General features: G+C 35.4%; 1 protein-coding gene across 1 annotated transcript in view; it reads left to right on the top strand.

Annotated features, from left to right (window-relative positions):
• The first annotated feature begins 270 nt into the window (after positions 1-270).
• Positions 271-21510, top strand: part of LOC142984412 (uncharacterized) — a 32818-nt gene continuing 11578 nt past the window's right edge. The window contains exons 1-13 of the mRNA XM_076131968.1: positions 271-290; positions 885-959; positions 1255-1342; positions 1955-2020; positions 2180-2215; positions 3382-3443; positions 3874-4019; positions 4589-4688; positions 5278-5336; positions 5454-5479; positions 19368-19464; positions 19880-20714; positions 21236-21458. Of these exons, the coding sequence (XP_075988083.1) occupies positions 271-290; positions 885-959; positions 1255-1342; positions 1955-2020; positions 2180-2215; positions 3382-3443; positions 3874-4019; positions 4589-4688; positions 5278-5336; positions 5454-5479; positions 19368-19464; positions 19880-20714; positions 21236-21458 (1833 nt within the window). The remainder of the gene's footprint in view (positions 291-884; positions 960-1254; positions 1343-1954; positions 2021-2179; positions 2216-3381; positions 3444-3873; positions 4020-4588; positions 4689-5277; positions 5337-5453; positions 5480-19367; positions 19465-19879; positions 20715-21235; positions 21459-21510) is intronic.

Genomic DNA, 21510 nt, shown 5'->3' on the forward strand with positions numbered 1-21510 from the left:
TCGTGATAAAACCATGCATGCGTTAAATGTGTTTAATTCATGTCTTGAGGGCATGCAAAGTCCCAAGCCCGCACTTGGCCAGCGTGGTGGACTCAAGGCCTACCCTTTCCTATTCAACTAGTTTCTAATTTCGGTAGGAGATCCTTGCCCAGCAGTGGGACAGTAATGAGTTAAATAGATTTCTAGACTTTTTGACTTCAAAACATATACAACCTTCTTGCAATTCAAAAAAGCCGTTTACAGAATTTAAAAATGAAATGTCAAACGAATATGGGAATAAGCACTAACAGGTAAGTCTTTATTTTGATCTAGATTTTAAGCAAAATAATCTAGCTTTAGACTTGTATTTAGGTCTTAAAATAATTGGAAAATTAGTACTTATATGTTTGTAAAATGTCGGGCTTGTAAACGATCAATATAGTTGTATAAATGTAAGACTGTTTGAGCTGAGAGTTTTCTTGAAAGATGACAGGTAGTAGCCATTATTATTGATTGTAAACTAAATAATAATATTGATGCAAATATATGAGTAAGTTTATCATAATATGTATTTAGTTCTACATTCGTTTAGCTAAGTTATTTAATATATTTATTGATTTATAAAACGTAATTGGATTGTAAAATTTGTGTTTCTGTATTGTCAAGTTGTTTTTATTACATCGCAGTATTTATTTACGATTTTTGACAATTCAATATGTCTAATTTATATGTCAAAATAAAGAGACATAACTTCAGAATTTCATAGCTATAGGTACACAAATAACTGAAAGAATCAGTACTGAAATAAGAAACTCAAAATGGACGGCTATATTAATTTTAATAAACTAATAATTTTAATTTTTCCCATAATTGTAAAAAAATATAAAACAATATTATGTTTTCAGTCATGGCAAGTCTGATAAAGAAACACAATCACCGTTGTTGAAGATTTTTAAAGATATTATGATGAGAGAAAATAAGTAAGATATCTTTGCACCTAACTTTTGACCCAAGAGTGGAAACTCATTCATCTCTGAACGAACTGATTATGATGTGGATTTTATTTTATAAACTGGTATTGGTTCCATAAAACCATATTTCAAGAATGTAATAGGTTTTAGTACCTGAGCTACCAGTTTTCCATGACAGTAGATCATTTTGTGTTTTCAGAAAAAAACATTATTTTTCTCTTTAGACATTCAATATTTATAAACGAAAGTACAAAACTAAGGTTGTTTTAACGAACTTACAGTTTATATTATTATATGTTCCCAGTGATCCTGAAAAGAGGAACCTTCTGACTGACCAGAGGGATGATAAGAAGAGGAGACAGTACTCCGGCTCAAGACTTAAGAATGATCGAGTGAGTACAAAAAGATTTAAAAAAATTATAAATAACGTAAACTGAGATTGTTCTGTGGCTGACATACGAGAATTTAGTCTGTTATGTTGGCACGGCTAAACGACTAATCTGTTTTATATCATACGAGTTGACCCGGCGAAACTACCGGTATATGAGAATACAAGTAGGAAGAAAATTACCAGTTATCACCCCGGGAGACAGTGTTAAAGGAGACAACTGGGAATTTACCAAACTACACACCGTACCGCCTAATATTAAATTCTTAATATTATCTATTTTTTTATTTCTTTTTGTTATTTGTTTCATTTTTTTATCTTCGTAAGAACCATCCTCGTACTTCAAGGCATATTAAAAAAAGGATTAGTAAAATTGGTTCAGCTGTTCACCAGATTTGCACTTAGCAACACATAATTTGGCGATTTATTTTTATATATAAGAAGATTTGGTAAGATTGACAACATCTTGGGATAAAGCATGGGTTAATTCTTTTTAACAAAAGTAACAAGGGCTAGTTTATCATCAGGGTATTTGGTTAGAGGTCCCATTATGCAACTAAGCTATGTAGGGTTTTTGGTTTGATAATGGAATTAATAGAGTTGTGTTTATTTTCAGAGTTCCATCGACTCCCACAGCACGGGGCATAGAAAAAGGAGTCCTTACAAGATGATGTCCAGCGATGTAAGATATATTTAGTTTAATATATTTAATACTAAAAGAAATAACAAAATCAACTTAGCAGACAGTATACTGGTTGTTTAATAAAGTTACTTTAGCATAAGCTGTTAATATTTCCTTTTGCTCAACTGATTTTGATACAAATTAAAATTTATTTTTCAGGTTTATCCAAGTAAACAAGAAAGCTGGTGGAATTGGGTAAGTATCCGCAATAAAAACCTTTTCATAGTCAAGCTATATCTTAACCAAAGTCCTGAGATAGCGTAAAGAAACCCTTACAGTACTTAGTATCGTTTTTTGAACATAATGAACAACGTTCAACACGGCTGAATTCTTCCTTGCGCTCTGTCTACCCTAGCCCAAATAGCCCTGGTGTCACATCTCTTAAGGAAATAGAATCTTACATTCATATTTTGATATAATTTTATTGGCGTATTCTCTATGTAAAAACCTATCTAACATGTAACAGTTAGCTAAACAGGTACTTGGCTAAACATAGAATTTTGGAAACGTCCCCTTTTCCATCTAAATGGTAAGTATTTTATGGGTCTATTAATTTCTCAATTTAAGGTCTATTTAGGGCCTATTGCCATTTAAATACACATTACCAAACTCGTGAGTTGTTATTGAGATTTTCCTCTTACAGGAAAACCCAATAACACTTTGCCAGAAACGGAAATCGAAGACGAGAGCGCGCGATCAACCGTTGTGCCCGCCACCGCAGGACCTACCACCAAACCCCCCTGAGTGTGAACCAGAAAGTGATTCTGTAAGCCTAAAGGTTCGCAAATATTACATCAAAAAATTTAAATAAATTTTACTCAACTAACCTCAAGTCCCCAACCCGCAATTGGCCAGCGTGGTGGACTCAAGGTCTTGCGTTATTACGGTAGAAGACCTTTACCCAAAAGTGGGGCATAAATAGGTTAAAATTATTATTATAACCTCAAGTAACCGTTACTGAACTCAGCTCACCTCCACTCAAGCCTCAAGTCACCACAGGTCACTTCAAGTCACCTCAATTCACCTCATGTCCACCCACCTCATTTAACTCAACTAAAAGCCGACTCTTTTTCGACTCAGGTGACTATATGGCAGTTAAGGCTGTTTTATGTCGTGGCACAGACTGCCTTTGTAGTCTCTGTAGTCTGGGCTGTAGTGTATACGACTGATCACGAGGTCTCGGGTTCGATTCTCGGGTAAGGTATACTACTAGACTTCTCTAATTTATATTAAACATTCTCAATAGTAGCTCGGAGTTTGGTAACGTGCCCGGTAGATGGCAATAGGCTCAAGCGACCATCACTTGTTGTTATCTATAAGTGCTTTACGTATCCGTAACTGAAATGTGTGAATTATTTCAGGCTGTGAAAACCGAGACGAAAGCAAAACCGGCTGATGACACTTGCTCCTGTGGATCTTGCGTGTAAGTATGAATAGGCCTTAAATAATGGGCACTTAAGTATTTATATGTCTTTATGCTCCTCAAGTCAGACATCCAGGGGTCGGTTTTTGGAGCTATTTTTCTAATTATCACAATGACATATACCTTTTTCCCTCCCCTCTCCTCACGATTCCCCTCCAGAATAAGGCCTTAAATATAGCATTATCGTCTATGGAAATATAGTCCACTAGCTTTTACCCGCGACTTCGTCCGCCACCTGAATTTTCCCATGGGAACGTGTAATTTTCCCGGGGTAAAAAGTAGCCAATGTCTTTGCTGGGGTATCAAAATATCTCCATATCAAATTTCACACAAATTGATTCAGTAATTTAGGCGTGATTGAGTAACAGACAGACAGACAGACAGAGTTACTTTCGCATTTATAATATTAGTATGGATTTTTCCCTTGCAGATTAAAACGTATAATGGGTTCAGAATACGCGTGCGTCGGCTGCCTACTCCTCGTTTTCTTTCTGTCTATCATCGGAGCCTGCACCCTGGTGTGTCGCACCTTACCTTCCACGGAGGTACACAAGACAGCTGCTGTTAATATTAGAGGTAATAACCATGGTTTCTGACTAAATACGATCATGTGTTTTACCGTAAAATATATTTCAAGGATCGTGCTATTAGAGTTTATTGTATTTTAGCTTTAATTTTATTTTATTACCTGACTGATTTCTGTTTACCTCTTGGACTACAGAAGCATTTAGAATAGTTAAGTTATGCATGCTTAAAGCTTACTTTTTACATTCGCTGACACCGGTAGCGTACACGATGACCTATGGGACCTTGCACAATGATGCTGACGTCGTTCTATGTAATAAGCAAGTGACGGTGTGAACAGCGTCCGCGACCAATTTAGCGTAGGAGAAAATTAAGCCTTAGACCCTTCGTACACAAGGCTACGCGAGTCTCCGATGCTCAGCAATTTTAGTCTTCAAACGACTACCGCCATACGGAATGTCGGTGACGCGACTCTTGTACGAACCTCAATGGAATAATTTCGTTTGAAGACTTACGTAACCTTATGAAGGAAAGGTCTGAGTCTTAAACCGATACATATTTCTATGCAAAGTAAACGTACCACGGTTTCATTAAACATTTAGTGGTTGTAAAACCCACAGCTGGCAAGCACGGCGTGATGGACAGCGAGAGACTGAAGAGGAAGATAGACCTCATCAACGATAGTCCACTCAGGAATGAGCTCGGAGATGGTTATGACAAGTCAGTAATATTCAATTGTATGTACTTTACTTTAGTTTCCTTCAGAGTGGAATCTAACTTTTGAAGAATTCGTGAGGTTCAAAGATCAATATATCGGTCTTCTTCGTATCGTATGGTTAGTGGTCAACTTAGTGTCTAAGTTGTTCAAGCCCCCCGAAGGCCCTTGTGGCTTAACGATCGGTATCTTGATTGAAAACAACCAGGATCGGTGAGAATATTAGAATGCAACGGTTGAGAAACGTTTGAAAATGAAAGGTTACCTTATTGGTTTACCCGACGTTTCGATCGAATTGCATCTATCGTAGGCACGGTCTGACTTTGCCATATCAGTGATGTCTTACAAAATGGTCAGGTGCGTAGTACTCGTAACTGGCGGTCCTGTATGACAACATGTATGTATGTGAATGAAGCAAGGGAAGTTTGTAAGGATCGTACTAAGTGACGTTCTCTGGTCTCTATGGGAAAAAGACATGATTTTACATTTGTTTTTATTTTCATAAGGACTATGATTGTTAGGAAATTAAGCTCTTAGTAATTTGAAATATTTTGTATCTTAAAAATATAGTTTAATTTAACATTTTATTTACAGACCTCTCTTCGACAGTCTCAAATCGGATCCTATGGAGTTTCAAGGATCGTCTGGAATAGGTACGTGCCGATTTAATCTACTAGACATTATACGTAACTAAACAAACTTATTTCCATTTTTGTACTGGAATCCGAGCAATCGTTTCCAATATTATATGATTTTTGTATTATTTCCAGACTTTGGCCCGAGTTTTCGAGAATTGGTAAGCCATAATGACATTTTTAACGTTCGAAAATATTAGAAAAAAAACCGGTACAGAAAAGTGTTATAAGTATTAAGATTTTTTGAGAAATACGGGCTTAGAATTAGCAGTCTGTTTTCCAAAATAAAAAATACATACAAAATCGTATAAAGGAGAGAATAAAAAAAATCTATAATGTCACTTTACAAGCCTTAAAATTTTAGACAACTGAATCAAAAATACCATAAATTGTTTCTCAACGCACAGGGCCCCATGGGCCCAATATCTTAGGGCCCCGTTTGAGAACTGGGCCCTAAGCAAGCCATTAGTTTCAATTGTAAACCTCCCGATAGAGTTGAGGAGCAACAAGGCGGACATGTTTACAACCCCTTGTTTTAACAGAGACACATTTTTAACAATTTGCCGCAAGATTTTTGTAAATTTGGGGTGAAGTGGGTGTAAAATGGGGTTTAAAAATAAAATGATTATTTCACTTTTTGCAAATTACCTATTGATGGCCGAGTGGTCTAAGCTTGCTAACCATGTGATAGAGTTTTCAAAGCCAAGACAACACACCAGTGCCTTTCAGAAATGTGTATTAGAAATTATGATCACTTGTGCATGCTTGAAACAGTTTTTAAATAAATACAAAATTCTCTATAGTACACGCGTTGTGCCCAAATTTCCGTTTGGAAGGCTTTGTTTAAATACTCCGAAAATGTATTTTTAGGTCTAAGTGCCTTAGAAAGTACGTAAAGACTGACCTCCCGCTAGTGGTGTCCGTTATTTGTCCCACCGAGATTTGAGAGTGATGGATTAGGGAGTGAACAAGAAGTTTACATAATGATGGATATGTTGCACTAGCTGACCCGCGCATCTTCGCTTGCGTTACATAAGCGTTAAAAATTTCCCCCGTTTTTGTAACATTTTCCACTGGTACTCTGCTCCTATTGGTAGTAGCGTGATGATAGCCTATAGCCTTCCTCGATAAATTAACTATCTAACACTGAAACAATTTTTCTAATTGGACCAGTAGCTCCTGAGATTAGCGCGTTCAAACAAACAGACAAAAAATCAAACAAACAAACTCTTCAGCTTTATAATATTAGTATAGATTTGAATTTTACTTAGAGAATTTAAACATAATAGTAAAATTAATACGATGTCTTTAGAAAACATCCCCAAATAACTGTTATAAAAAATGACATTGATTTAAATCAATTTGAAACGTCGGCCAAGTTAGGGTGCAACCACAGACAGATGTTATCTGTTACATGTGTATTGTTATGTGACCTACTTAACACCCTTAACTTGTAATCATCCCTTAACTAAGGGTGGAAAAGATAATTGTAGTATTGGGGTTGAAAATTGATAATGTTTAAGTTGCTAGTTTTTAAAAGATTATTATGTGAAATAAGTTTTGTTTATCTACATTTTGAAAATACTAGTTTCGCGTTATAGACATTTTATGCATCAATTATTTTCTCAAAAAGCAAAATTACTGTTTTTGAAAGACAATATAAAAAATTCGTACCACGGAGTTGGCTACATCGATTTTTTTTCAATAATAACATTAATAATTGTGAATTTAAATTAACAAAAAATATTTTTTTTATGACACCAATTATATAATAAACGAAGAAGAAGACCTTTATTAAGTTATCAAATGTTGGAATAATTTTAATATTTGTTTAAGACAAATGACAAAAGCATCGGGCTTAAAAAAATGGAGAAATTTTCCGCATAATTTTTAATATTATTACTTTATAATAAAAACCCACCCTTAATATTCATCCCCAATGACATGAAACACGCCAATCACAATCCACCCTGTTCTCATCAACAATAACTCGTATTGTTTGAAAAACATCCCTCTTTTGTGCCCCTTGATGTATTAGTTCGGTTGCCTTTAAAATATTACCTAGTCTGTCTGTCTGTCTGACTGTTAAGTGCAGGACACACTGGGAGCAAATAGAAAATATAGTTACAAATACAATTGACGTTTATTTACTCAATGGTGTGATTATTGGCAGCTCCTCGCATGATCAATTATCGTATTAAACACATTATAAATCACTTAGCAATACAGGGTCTTATGCGACCAGTAGTCCAAACGATATAGGCATCTGTTGAAGACTGCTGCCGACACACTTGTACTTAATTTAGGAGTTAAAAGCTTTGAAATTGAGTTTTTTCTACTAGACTGTGTCTCATTTAGTTGCGAATTTCGTCTGTTCTATGGCCGCCAGTCTACCTGCCGTTTCTCGTCTTGTCAAGTGTCCCTTGTCATTTCGGATTAGTTATTCTTATACCCACATCTACGACTTTTTAACTCGTTACTGTCCCACTGCTGGACAAGGATCCCAAACGAGGAAGGTCTTTGCCTGAGTCTGAGTCCCCCACGCTGACCAAGTACGAGTAAAGGTCTTTGCATTACTTCAAGAACTATGTTAAAGAACTTCTCAAACATGAAAGGTTTCGTCACCATTACTAAAGAAATGTATTGTAACTTTTTTAAGCTTACAAGGTTTTAGCGTAATTCTTTTTCTATAGAGTAAACGACTTAGTACCCAGTGTGCCTAGTCTTTAATCCAGATATACTAAAACTCTTTGTCACATCGTCCTATGACTGTTGGAGCCTCAGGCGGATTTAATTTAGATATTTTTAGACCTAGCTGTTTTGTGTTCAAAGAGCATTTTGATTTATATGTGTTGTAACAAAAATGACAGCTGCTATGAAGGAGTGATTAGAGCCTTTTTACTGCTTGGTCGTTAGTTCAATTCCCATTTAGAAATACAATGGTCTTGTTTTTGATTTCGTTTGCTAGTTACATAGAAACATACGTAATATCATGCCTGTTATACGCGAAGGTGTAGGCAGAAGTGTTTGAGATTCACAATTAACTATGAGTCTCAATAAAAAATGGCGAGCAAGCCTTTGGTATTTGCAGGGTATGTTACCAAGCTCCGGGCTACTATTGAGAAATATTCAATACAAATTGGAGTAGTCCAATAATACTGTGCCTGACTCAGGAATACAACCTGAGGTGTCATGATTACCAGTCTGTTACACAGAGGCAGCCTTTATTGCAAAACAAATTTGGGAATCGAATTCGTTACCTACCAACTTCCTTAGACCGTACTAACAACTTTAATATCGAATGGTCACCCATCCGAAACCCAACCTTACCATCGTCACTTAACTTCATCGATTGTTTCTTAAGACCGCAAATCTTATGTCTCTTTTGGAAAATAAATCTAAACAAAAAAGAGTTGGTACTACAAATCATTTAAGGGCTGCCCCACACGGGATCGCGAGTCTTAACGTGCCAACCATGATTTGTTGCAGCCCTAGTGTGATACAGGGTGATCGAAGTTTTGAAATTTACGGAAGTAGGTACGTGATTTAATTATTTTTGAGAGTGTTATTGAGGGAGTAGGTTCGATTCTCGCGTCATGATTTATGTGACAAAGTAACTTTGTCTTTTTGTTTGTTGGGTTTTACCTCCAAAACTATTTGATAGATTTTTATTTTTCTTATACCAATAAAAAATTACATGATGACTAGTAATATACATACATACATAAAATCACGCCTTCTTTTCATAGGTGTAAGCAGAGACCTCCCAACTAGCACACAAGCTGCTTATACAGTCGTTATACAGCCTAATAGTTGCATAAGAGTCGTTCAAATGCTGTACAATTCTCTATAAGTTGTATACTAGCTATTTAAAAAACCCTTTAACAGCTAGGCGGGACAGTAGCCGTTTAGTAGGAAACTAATGACTTATAGTGATATATGAGCATGTAATTGCATCGCTAGACAGCCTAGGGAAGTATAACTGAGTTAATGGAATCTTCTATAACACCGTTAACTGTATAAGGGGACTTTAGGAGATAAAGGAGTTTAAACGGAGTTATGCGTTGCGCTTATAGCGCTCAAGAGCGTAAATAAGCTTTTTGTAATGCCTTAGGTTCTATAACAGATTTTTTTAGGGCTAGTGTATTACTCATCTATAAAAGAGTTGCGTAGGTCTTTAATAGCGCCTTGAGCGTTATATCAGATATTTATATGGCTTCTGTACGGCAAATAGATGTATAAGGTATCATTCGAAACATTTTTACAGCCATGGGGATTACAGAATTATGTTAAGCACCTAAAGCGCTATAACCGAGTAATATACCTTTATACTAAAGCTTAAAATTATTATCATAATATATTTACATAAGTGCAGTGGTGGTTCAGTCTGTCAACTGTTTTTAAAGAAAAAATAAAATAAAATAAAATAAAATAAAATAAAATAAAATAAAATAAAATAAAATAAAATAAAATAAAATAAAATAAAATAAAATAAAATAAAATAAAATAAAATAAAATAAACTAAAATAAAGTAAAGTAAAGTAAAATAAAATAAAATAAAATAAAATAAAATAAAATAAAATAAAATAAAATAAAATAAAATAAAATAAAATAAAATAAAATAAAATAAAATAAAATAAAATAAAATAAAATAAAATAAAATAAAATAAAATAAAATAAAATAAAATAAAATAAAATATCTATAGCCTGGTAACGTTAACATAATTAAAAAAAAAAAAAAAAAATAAAAAATAAAAAAATATATATATAAATATAAAAAACAAGGTTTTCAAACTATTTTAATATTCAACGACTGACCCCTAAAAGTACGAGTAAAATGCTGGTGTGCGACCAAAACAATTATATTGAAGCACTCTTATGCCACAACTGCAGAACCTTGAGGTCTACAACAGCAAACACTAGAGCCTTTGTACAGCTTAAGCCGCTAGAGCAGATGTAACCAACTCTGAGAGGTGCTTGATCGAGACGCCATTACTGCATTTGGTAAACATATTTTTTGAGGTTATTACGATCTTTTGAAGATCACATAAATCTATAGCCTGGTAACGTTAACATAATTAAAATCATTTTTTATTACCTATAACCCTAATTAAACTATCTGTAACACTCAAAGTCTTATTTATGTTCAAAATACAATTTCCAAATCCACATATCTATATATTTTTTGCATTTAAAACTGAATATTTTGAGGGCGCATGAAAATATTGACGATAATATACATATATATTGACAGCAAACTAGAACTCGCACTTTCATATCACGTACACAAAGAAATAAAAGCGATAGACTACTTGTTATTTTCATAATCCAATCCGTAAAAATAAAATGTCTCCTCATTTGTCACTGATGATTCATTTTAATACAATATATTTAGTTTACACCATAATAAACCGACCATATTACTAATTTAGAGCGTTAGCATTTATAACCGTTACACAGTAGCGCTAAAATAAGGTAAAGGTGGTATAATCGCGCTGCAAGAGCTTTTTCGAACGCTCGTGGCGCTAACCACCTCTGTACAACAGCTGGTAAGCGCCACGAAGCTGCGAAAAAGCTCTTGTAGCGCGATTATACCACCTTCATCTTATTTTAGCGCTCCTGTATTACTACTATACTACGTACTATTATAATTACTATTTACGGCCACTGTAGATCCATTGTCGAGCTATAAGCTGGACAGTATGGGCCTATTTGACGCTACAAGAGATCTGTAGCCGCTTATAGAACCACTATACTTCTTACTAAGGAGCCTAAGGCGTTATAAAAATCCTTTAACCGGCCATTGTGCAGCTTGTTATAGCGCTTGTGTGCTAGTTGGGCTGAGAATGCGATTTGGTACGATCCTTACAAACTTCCCTTGCTTTATTCACATACATACATCTTGTCATACAGGACCGCCGGTTATGAGTACTACGCACCTGACATTATTTAACCCAAAATACTAAGTACATGTAGGTAAATAAGTCACTAATGTCAAATATAATAATGAATGCTACAAAAAGTTTCAAAACTATAATTACAAAACTAGCTTCCTTCCGCGACACGGTCTGAAACACACCCTGTATTCAAAGATGTCTACCAATTGACTCCGTCGCGCTTACCTTACTTAGAACATAAAGATATTTATTATTACCCAGAGGGTGTCTTTGACAACCCTTGCCGTTAAACAGAAAAACATCAAAGAAAGCCGACTCTATTCCTTCAAAAATAGGGTTGATACTCGCACAGAATTTTTTGTCAACAATTTTGAACTTTATTTCGTATGCAATAAAGTTGATATTTTGTATGTATCTGTTTGTGAAATTAATTTTGTATGTTTGTTAAATTTATTTATTGTAGTATTAAAGATGTTCTGAATATTCTTATAGAGATATGTTTGTCCCGAGTGTTTTCATGATGTCCTATGGTTTTATAAGTGGTTCATGGGAAAAGGTGAATTATGGGATTTTAGCTTTTTAAAAGTTTCGCACAAGATTTGTTGGTTGAAGGGGAGAGTTTGTAGGAGGGTCTGTGACGTTAAGCAGCGTTAGCGTGGTGAAATTTCAGATGGGTGATCGGTAACGCAGAGTATTGCGGATACAATTTTGAAACTTACGATAGTCGTTACAATTACTGAATCTAATCTAATTAGCTCGTGTAAGAAAGTGTAGAATCTAATACTTTGACTTTGACCTGTACGTTTAGGGCAGTAGTCATCTCGCCACAATAACCATAGCACTACCTAAGCAGAGCTTGTACTATGTATGTTACAAATCTATACTAATATTATAAAGCTTTTTGTTTGTTTGTTTGAACGCGCTAATCTCAGGAACTACTGGTCCGATTTGAAAAATTCTTTCAGTGTTAGATAGCCCATTTATCGAGGGAGGCTATAGGCTATATAATATCACGCTACGGTCATTAGGAGCGGAGTAGCAACGAAAAATGTTACAAAAACGGGGAACATTTTGACCCATTCTCTTAGATGACGCAAGCGAAGTTGCGCGGGTCAGCTAGTGTGACAATATGTAAGTGCGAGCGGGAGACTCCGTTTGAAATGCCCAGAGTATAACTGGACAAGTGTAGAGCCTTTTGCGACGAGCTAGCAAAAAAAACCCCACTCTATTCCTCAGCTCGTCAAAGTCCTATCAAAAATACTCCCAAATCAAAATAAAACCACAGCGCAGTGACTACAGCAGTACGTAATACCACAGTGTAGTAACAGAACAGTGCAACAACGACTAAATGAAACAGTCTGTCGCGAAATGTTTACACTTTATTTCTTTTTATGTTCCTATTCCGGCGTAATGTCTTAGTTTGAGAGTTGGGTAGTCATATTTGTTCGCTGTTGTGTAAATATAATTTGTGTTGTACAAGGCAAAGTCCCCAACCGACACTAAACCAGTGTGGTGGACTTAACGCCTAACTCCCTCCCGAGTTCAGGAGGAGACCCTTGCCCAGCAGTGAGACAGTTATGGTTTAAAGAAAATAACTTTTCGAACGAGGGGTATCGTGCAGGGCCGATAGGCAGTCGCTCCATGTAAAATACTGGTATTCAGCTGTATCCGGTGAGGCTGGAAGCCGACTCAAACATAGTTGGCAGAAAGGCTAAGCTGATATTGTTTTTTTTAAAGACCACTCTCACACTATGAATTGCTCTTATGCCGCGAGGACTTTTAAAAACAACGAACATAACGTACAAACAGACCGAAAACAATTGTTCATCGCACAAATCGATCATTGTTCAGTCTGGGAATCAAACCCACGATTTCCCGACGCAATGGTAGCGATGTGGCGACCTAAACCACTGCGCCACGGATTTTGTTTCGTTTCAGTGTATATTTTAGTTATTTAAATAAACATTAACAATAAGTAATCTATCTCTTCGCCTACATCATATTGTCCCGCGGTACACGAGTTGAACTTCGGTCAGACGTTTTTTATACCTCGCCGGCCCCTTTGTGCCGCGTCGTAATGATAGTCTGATGGTTTCAGGTATAACCTTTCAGATTTTTAGGACCCGTTGATAAGTATTTTTTTTAGTTTTGTTACTTTTTAATTAGGGGTTAAATATTTTATATTTTTAGGAGCTATGTCTTGCAAAAGGGTCAGGTGAGTAGTACTCGTAACCGGTCATATATGGCAAGATGTATGGATGTGAATGAAGCAAGGGAAGTTTGTAAGAATTGTACCAAGCGGCGTTCTTTGGTCTCAGCCCACCACTATCCTATTGAAAAAGGAGTGATTTTATGAATGTATATATGTACTACTATTGAGTTAATTTTTCAACGAAACGAAAACTTTCTTCAATGAATTAAAAAACGTTTAGGCCACATCTAGGTAAATATTTGAAATGAAAGGATGCATATTTATTAACCCACATTTTGATAGAGTTACATCGATCGGGAAATAAGGCATCGTTACATTTAAAATTATTAACACTTATAAGACGCGTGCAACTTATAATGTCTTATCACAACCGGTTATATTTTGAAAGCGAGCCACATACCTTGTTTTTTTTAAGACAACTCCCGCACTATGGTTGTTCTTGTGTCGTGGGGACTTATACCTACATACAGACCCGAAACAACTAATTATTCATCGCACAAATAATTGTTGCACGTGGAACTTGAACCTACGACCTCCCGACGTAGCATCCTCAACCATAGAGGCAGTCAATATCAATATAGTTCCTATAAATATAATTTCCTACGGCAAAAAGTAATACCTAAAAACCGTTAATAAAAGCTTGTTCAAAAACTTTCACCCTCACAATATCTACAATTACATGCATATATTTATATATATAATAACAAAGAGCAGACCGTCCGTCTGTCCACAACAATGGGCTCCCTGAGGCGTTGGGAGATTAAAAATTTTCTTGTTGTTATTCTGATGAGAAACCCTAGGCTTTACACTAAAACCTAGGTACGGAAATCGTCAACGTACACAATGAAAATTGTGTCCTGAGTTTTTTGATAATGTTTTTCTTTCTTTTTTTAAGTTATTTTTCTTACTTAATGTGTTATATTAGTTAGGAATAGCTGACCCGAACAACTTTGTTTGCGTATTATATAAATTTGTATATTCCTGAAATATATTTCGTTGATACTCCGCTCCTAATAGTCGAAGCGTAATGTTATGTAGCTTATAACCTTCCTCAATAAATAGGCTATCCAACAATAAAATAATTTTCAATTCGCATTAATAGTTCCTGAGATTAGCGCGTTCAACCAAACAAACTCTACAACTTTATAGATTAATAATTCTGCCTACGTCTTCATTCGAAAATGTTTCCCGGGGTAAAAAGTATACTATGGGTAAATATATGTTATAAGCTATCAATGTACCATTAATTTTTTTCAGTAGTTTTTGGCTCAAAAAATAACAAAAATACATTCATCTTATTTACAAACTTTTATTTAGATGAGTCATGCAATCGCTTTTGTTACTAACGGCTATGTAAAAACACATAAATATAAGTAAAGTAGTATCAAAATACATACAAAATTGCTGTCCCTAAAACAGCACAATCCTTTAACACCACACCCAAACATTACATTTTCGAAACCCATCAATATTGCAATACTTAACAAGAAATTCCCCCGTCGTCTCCCGCGCTTATAAGGCTGTAATTACACTGTATTTATGGCGTATCTATCACCTGATGGTACAATTAAGACGGTGTGAACCCCGCTTAAGTACGAATAGATGTATGTTTTCATTATAACAGAATTATATTGGTATTAGAAATGCTGATATATTAGAAATGTTATTTATTAATAGAACTAATGTATGAGGATTTAAAATAATTAATATTCAGGTACTATTATAAACTAGCTGACTCGCGAAGTCCCGCTCGTGTAAACGGCGACGGGAAATTAATAGTAAACCCAATGTTTGTATATTTTATTGATTTCATATTTTCGATTCGTATGAAATTTGTTAATTAAAAAAGCTAGAGTAATTAAAAAAATATTCTGGGTTTTTTTTTTGTTTACACGTTCACAATATATTTGTTGTAATTTTTTAACCCATTATTGTCCCACTGCAGGGCAAGGGTCTCTTCCCAAACGCGGAGGAGGGGTTAGGTCTTGAGTCCACCACGCTGGCCAAGTGCTGTAATTTGATAAAAAAATATCTTTAATCCATTAACCAGCTCAGTGATGGTCGTTACATAGCGGGATTCTAAACTAATAAGCATTTAGCACAATTAAGCATTTTTTTTATATGGCTAGCCGACCCGCGCAGCTCCGCTCACGATTTTTTGTTTTTATTTAATACTGCAAATTTATTCACCGAGTGGAAGTCCAGAGAAATTTTACACCTTCTCTGAGCTTCCACAAATAATTCAAGACCAAAATTAGCCAAATCGGTCCAGCCGTTCTCAAGTTTTAGCGAGACTAACGAACAGCAATTCATTTTTATATAATAGATTATAATTATGCCAAAGAAGCAGCTGCAACGAAAGATTCATTACATTTCATTGGTAATATGTAAAATTAAAACTTTTAAATATATATAGTAAACAAATAATTAACAAAATACATTTCTCTATATTAACATAAGTGTATAGGAAATTATATAAATTGCACAAACCCTGCATTCGTTGTTACATTTCATTTTCCGCTAGAAATTTTGGAGATATGGGAGTCTGGTTTTGGTTTCAGTGTAAGCGATTTATAAGAATTTTAGTTTTTTACGCCGCCGGGTGGAAGCGGTGAAATAAAGCCGTTTTGTTAGAATATATTGTATTTATCAAATGCAAAAAAAAAAAATTCCTGTGACGTCATAACGTCTGTATTTCCATATTAAAAAGCGTTTTCATAACCTATCTGTTCGTTATATACCCGGACACTTTACCAACCTCCGAGCGACTATCGACAATATTCTGACAAAAAATATAAAAACCAAATAGTACTTTGACCGAATCGGGAATAAAACCCGAGACATTATGATCAATAGTTTCGTATAGGTACTATAACTACAAATGTATGTATAATGTATGTACAATCTTTCAAAATGACTCATTTAACCTTTAAATTTTTTGTGTATGTATGAAAAAACACTATCAAAATAAATAAGACGTTTTCTAAATAAATCGCTTTTTCTCCCACCCCACCCTGCGCCTCCGAATTCACAAGAAAAGCGTCGAAACATTAACTCACTCAATATGTTACTGTTATATGTCATCTCGCTCTAACGTTGAACGTGCGAGCGAGACGCAACATATAGCTCGACGTCACATGTCACTAATGACTGGTTAATATACGGGATTTTGTTAAGGGGATGTCAGCCGGTTTGATTCTCGGATTTGCATAAGGTTATTTTCTTTGGGTGGTAAGCAGTAAAAAGGCTTACTTTTTGCTTTCTTTATCACTTGGCTTGAAATGTTAAATTCTTTTTTCTAAATCACTTTTTACAAACTGTTTTCTTCCTCAAAGTTTTTAGTTAGATCATTCGGTTGATAGTTTTTATTCTCTTCCTAAAATCTTTTCCGTGCCTTAGTGTAATAAAATAAATAACCTAATTGGTTGAGCCGTTCTAGAGATTTGCTCTTAGATACACGTTTGGATAATGGATGGTTTAAATAATATGATATATAGAGAATCTGCTAAAACGCTGAAATCACGATCTGTGTATAAAAGATGCATTAAGGCATTGTGCGTTACGGAATGCTTAGTTTTTATTTCGTGGTAAATTATTAAGTTTATTTTCTCTATTGATAGTTGGGCCTTACATTTTAATCAGTTCAAATTGTAACAAACATACACATATCCACACAAACATTAATAACTAGCTGACCCGCACAACTTCGCTTGCGTCACATAAGAGTGAATGGGTCAAAATTTTCCCCGTTTTTGTAACATTTTTCACTGGTACTCTGCTCCTATAAGTCGTAGCGTGATGATATATAGCCTGTAACCTTCCTCGATAAATGGACTATCTAACACTGAAATAATTTTTCAAATCGGACCAGTAGTTCCTGAGATTAGCGCGTTCAAACAAATAAACAAACAAACAATCTCTTCAGCTTTATAATATTAGTATAGATTATTGAGTTTCTTTTCTCTATTGATAGTTGGGCCTTACATTTTGAATCAGTTCAAATTGTAACAAATATACACGCATCCTCACAAATATTAATTAGATTAGCAAAATTATTTATTCAGATTTCATGTTCACACTCGGCCTTAACCCTCCACACTCTTACGTTAATAAGTTAATAAGGCTTGCATGTTAAAGTTTTAACTCGCCAAGTTTTGGGTCAGCGCCCAAACTGCGCCAATCACACGAATCACAAGAATCACCCCCCGTCACCCCACTCCGCACTTTAACAAAACAACATGTGTTGGTGCAATCAATTTGATATTTTATCGATTTCTAATTTAATTTTGGGTTGGGATATTTATTTCCTTTTGGGCCAATATAGTATAATATAAGTTTAAAACGTCGCGTTGTGTGTTCATTATTTATATAATTAACATACATACATAACACAACGCCATTTTATGATAAGGTAGGCAGGTACCAGGGAACGTCACTTGGTACGATTACAAACTTCCCTCGCTTCATTCACATACATACATGTTGTCATACAGGACCGCCGGTTACGAGAACTACGTACCATTTTGCAAGACATCACCGATATGATCTGTGTATGTCTTTCTAAGGTGTCCCCTCCCGCCGTTTCCATTTACATCCGCGCTTTAAATTCTACATTGCATTCGTGTTATCCATGCTACTGGGTTGCGGAGGTCCGATAGGCAGTCGCTTCATATAAAATACTGGTACTCAGCTGTATCCGGTTAGACTGAAAACTGACTCCAACATATTTGGACGAAAGGCTAGGTTGATAAACAACGTGCCGCTGCAATGGCTTATTTCTACATTCGTTGTTTTCCTTACATGACCAACCCATCTAAAAAAAAATTCTACCTTAAATTAAATATTTTATATGTTAATTAACAATTAAAACAGCCAAGAAAATAAGCATAAACATTATAAAACGCGCAATTACCTCTTCAAATACTTTGCAGTTGGTTCATTAGTTAACCGTGCGAATGCCGCCGTTACTCACCCGGCCGGGCCAGCACCTGGGCACTTTTAAATAACCCGCGACATATTTATTGTGAAGCGGTTATTTTAGGGTTAATAACTGCAACCCCTTTTAGAGCTGCTAATGGCCGAGCGTTTTAGGGTTAATACAGTTTAACTGGCTATTTGTGTGATGGGTTTTCTTGAGGAAATTGTGGAATTTTGTTTTTTGGTGTCTCGATGTATAAACAAACAGATAATTAATTTATTTGTATATTAACGTACAGCATATTTATGTAATTACTAGCTGACCCGGCAAACGTTGTATTGCTATATAAATAAAAAAAAATAGTGTCACAAAGGTGTATGAAAAACAGATGTTGGCCGATTCTCAGAGCTACTCAATATGCTCACAAAATTTCATGAAAATTGGTCAAGCCGTTTCGTAGGAGTATGGCAACGAAAACTGTGACGCCAGATTTTTATATATTAGATATACAGAAAAGTCGTCAATATAAAGAAAAAAAAAACTTAAAAAAACAATAACAAGACAACTCCCATACTAAGATTTTCTCTTGCGTCGCAGGGACTTTTACAAACATACAAACAACGGACACTAGATCTGAAACAACTATTTGTAAAACGCGTAAATATTTATTTTATGTAGGAATCGCACCCACGACTTTTTGACGCAATAAATAAATAAATATCATTGGAAAACTTACACACGGTCATTTGATTCCAAACTAAGCAGAGCTTGTACTATGGTAACCAAATAACTGATGAACATACTTATATACTTCTAAATACATACTTATAAAGATAAATTGACATCCAGGCTCAGAACAATAATCGTGCTCATCACACAAAGATTCGTCCCGGGTGGGATTCGAACCCACCACACGCGGCGCTACGGTTGTTGCGGCGAGATGACCGCTTTAACCACTGCGCCAAACGTGCAGTTAAAGCATAATAGCACCTTATATTAACGAGATGTTGTTCTATCAACAGAATAGTCTTGAAGAAGGTGATAGCAAGTTGGGGGGTGAGTCGTACTTACCCAATATGTTGGAGCCTGATAAGATGGAAGGGAATTCTAAGTTGAGAGGTAATTATCAATAACAGTATTATTATGAACGAAAAAAAACTTACTTGAATTTTGCGTGTTAGTGTTTGATCGTTTGTCTTGAACGAAGAAGGAAAGTGATGGTACCAAGTTAGGTTATTCCGGAGAAGGAAAAGAAATGGCATTTTTTTGGTTAAAAAGGTATTGTTTTTCCTATAGTTTCACCTAATATCCCAGAATAATATAATCTGGAGAGTATTATTAGCATTATTCTATCTTTTACTTAACTCTGACTTTACAAGCCCAGGTCAGCGATAATTGTATGCAATATACAAACTTTTAAGTCGACAATTTGCAAGCGAGACAGACATAGGAGACCGAGACACGAGACCGCGATTGGCAACTGCGACCGTTACGTTTAATAACGATCTGTCCATGTTTTTCTTTAACCTTGCAGATTTTTACGAGAAACTAGTACAAACAGATACAAAAATACAAAACTTGAGACGTTTAACTCCGATACAGAATATCTACAGTTCTTACGACAACAAAACACCAGACCGGACCAAACGAACACTTAAATTGTACAACTACCCTCAAAACCCAATCCGAAGGAGACGAGATACATACAGTTTAAGAAACAAACCAAAAAGACGGAATAAAATAGTCAAAAGACACGGAAACGGAACAGATGACGTCACTGGTTTTGTAATCGAAAAGAAAAAACTCATAGTACAATACAAGCCGTTGGAAAATTTGCGAAAAGTACCGAAATGCTCCCACGTACCAGACTTGCATCACCACGAACATCATTTAAAACATCCTTTCTACAAAAACACTCAAAAACTAGATGAATTATTAGACAGATTTTTGAATAAAAACCTGCCTGAAATTATGTCGGATCCTTTTGGCTTAGACACTTTGTTTCAAGCGAGAAAAAACGCTTGCAAGCACCCGAAACCGATCAAAAACATTGACATTATAACTAAGGATGGAGAATCTAATATAAGAAAAACTACCAAAGTTGAGGTAAAAAGCAAAAGTAAATATGTGACAGAATTACATAAGGCTACACCGGCGACTAAGCCGATTGTAGTTAAATTTAAAACGGAAGATTTGAAATTGAACAAGTATACGCCGTCGGATATACAGAGGCTTTTGAAACCGGAGCCGACTACTAAATACTTTGACAAGTATTATATGCATACTGATAATACGAAAAAAGAGAAGCAAAAGATGATGACGCAGAGTCCAGATGATTTTGAAGTGGTGTTAAGCGTTTCTACAATAATGTATGTACTGTTTATGATAGTTTTTGTCTGAATTGTTATGTAGATTGTTTGCTGGTTATGAGATTGATAAGAACTGCTTTTAGGAAATTTATTTTTCTACTGAAAGAAAACGTACTAATACTCGTAGCATGTGTGTTTAAAACTCTGAGTTAATGGCTATGGGTATATCTTGTAAATTGTGGAAACTAAGCTGATGTAGTTTGGTTCTGCAGTGTTAATTCTTATTTTATATGTCTTTATGCACATTATATAGCCTAGTAAAATTTTTAAGGGCTGCAAAAGCGCAGCTGTTTTTCAAAATTAATATCTAAAAATAATTATGTTTTAAAATGATTACGCAATTTAAAAACGAATTACAAACGTATAATTTCAACTTTCAAAATACAAAAGCAATCTAAACGCTGTTTTATAAACACTATCCGACAAGCGTATTGCCATTTACCAAACATCTTCACACTCCAGAAGAATTTTCTTAAAAAGCCACTTACAAAATTCCCTCATAACCATCTTCACAATTTCAGGAACCCAGAAATCCACAGAACGGGCAAAGCAACCACCCTCTCTTTACTAGACAAAGTGCCAAACTTACGCCGTCTCCTCCAACTGGAGGAAGAGGAGGAGGGAGCAGGGTACGAGGACTTCAAGGAGGTCCTCACTGACGAGGACAATGACCTCGATGACGTGGACAAAGGTGCTGATAGGAAGAAACGTCATGATATGGACTTGACGTATCCTGGGAGTCAGGTGGGGTGCATATTTTATTATGGTATGGAAGCAGTGATAGCCGAATGACTTA

This window comes from Anticarsia gemmatalis, chromosome 27 (assembly GCF_050436995.1).
Source record: "Anticarsia gemmatalis isolate Benzon Research Colony breed Stoneville strain chromosome 27, ilAntGemm2 primary, whole genome shotgun sequence".
Lineage (NCBI taxonomy): Eukaryota > Metazoa > Arthropoda > Insecta > Lepidoptera > Erebidae > Anticarsia > Anticarsia gemmatalis.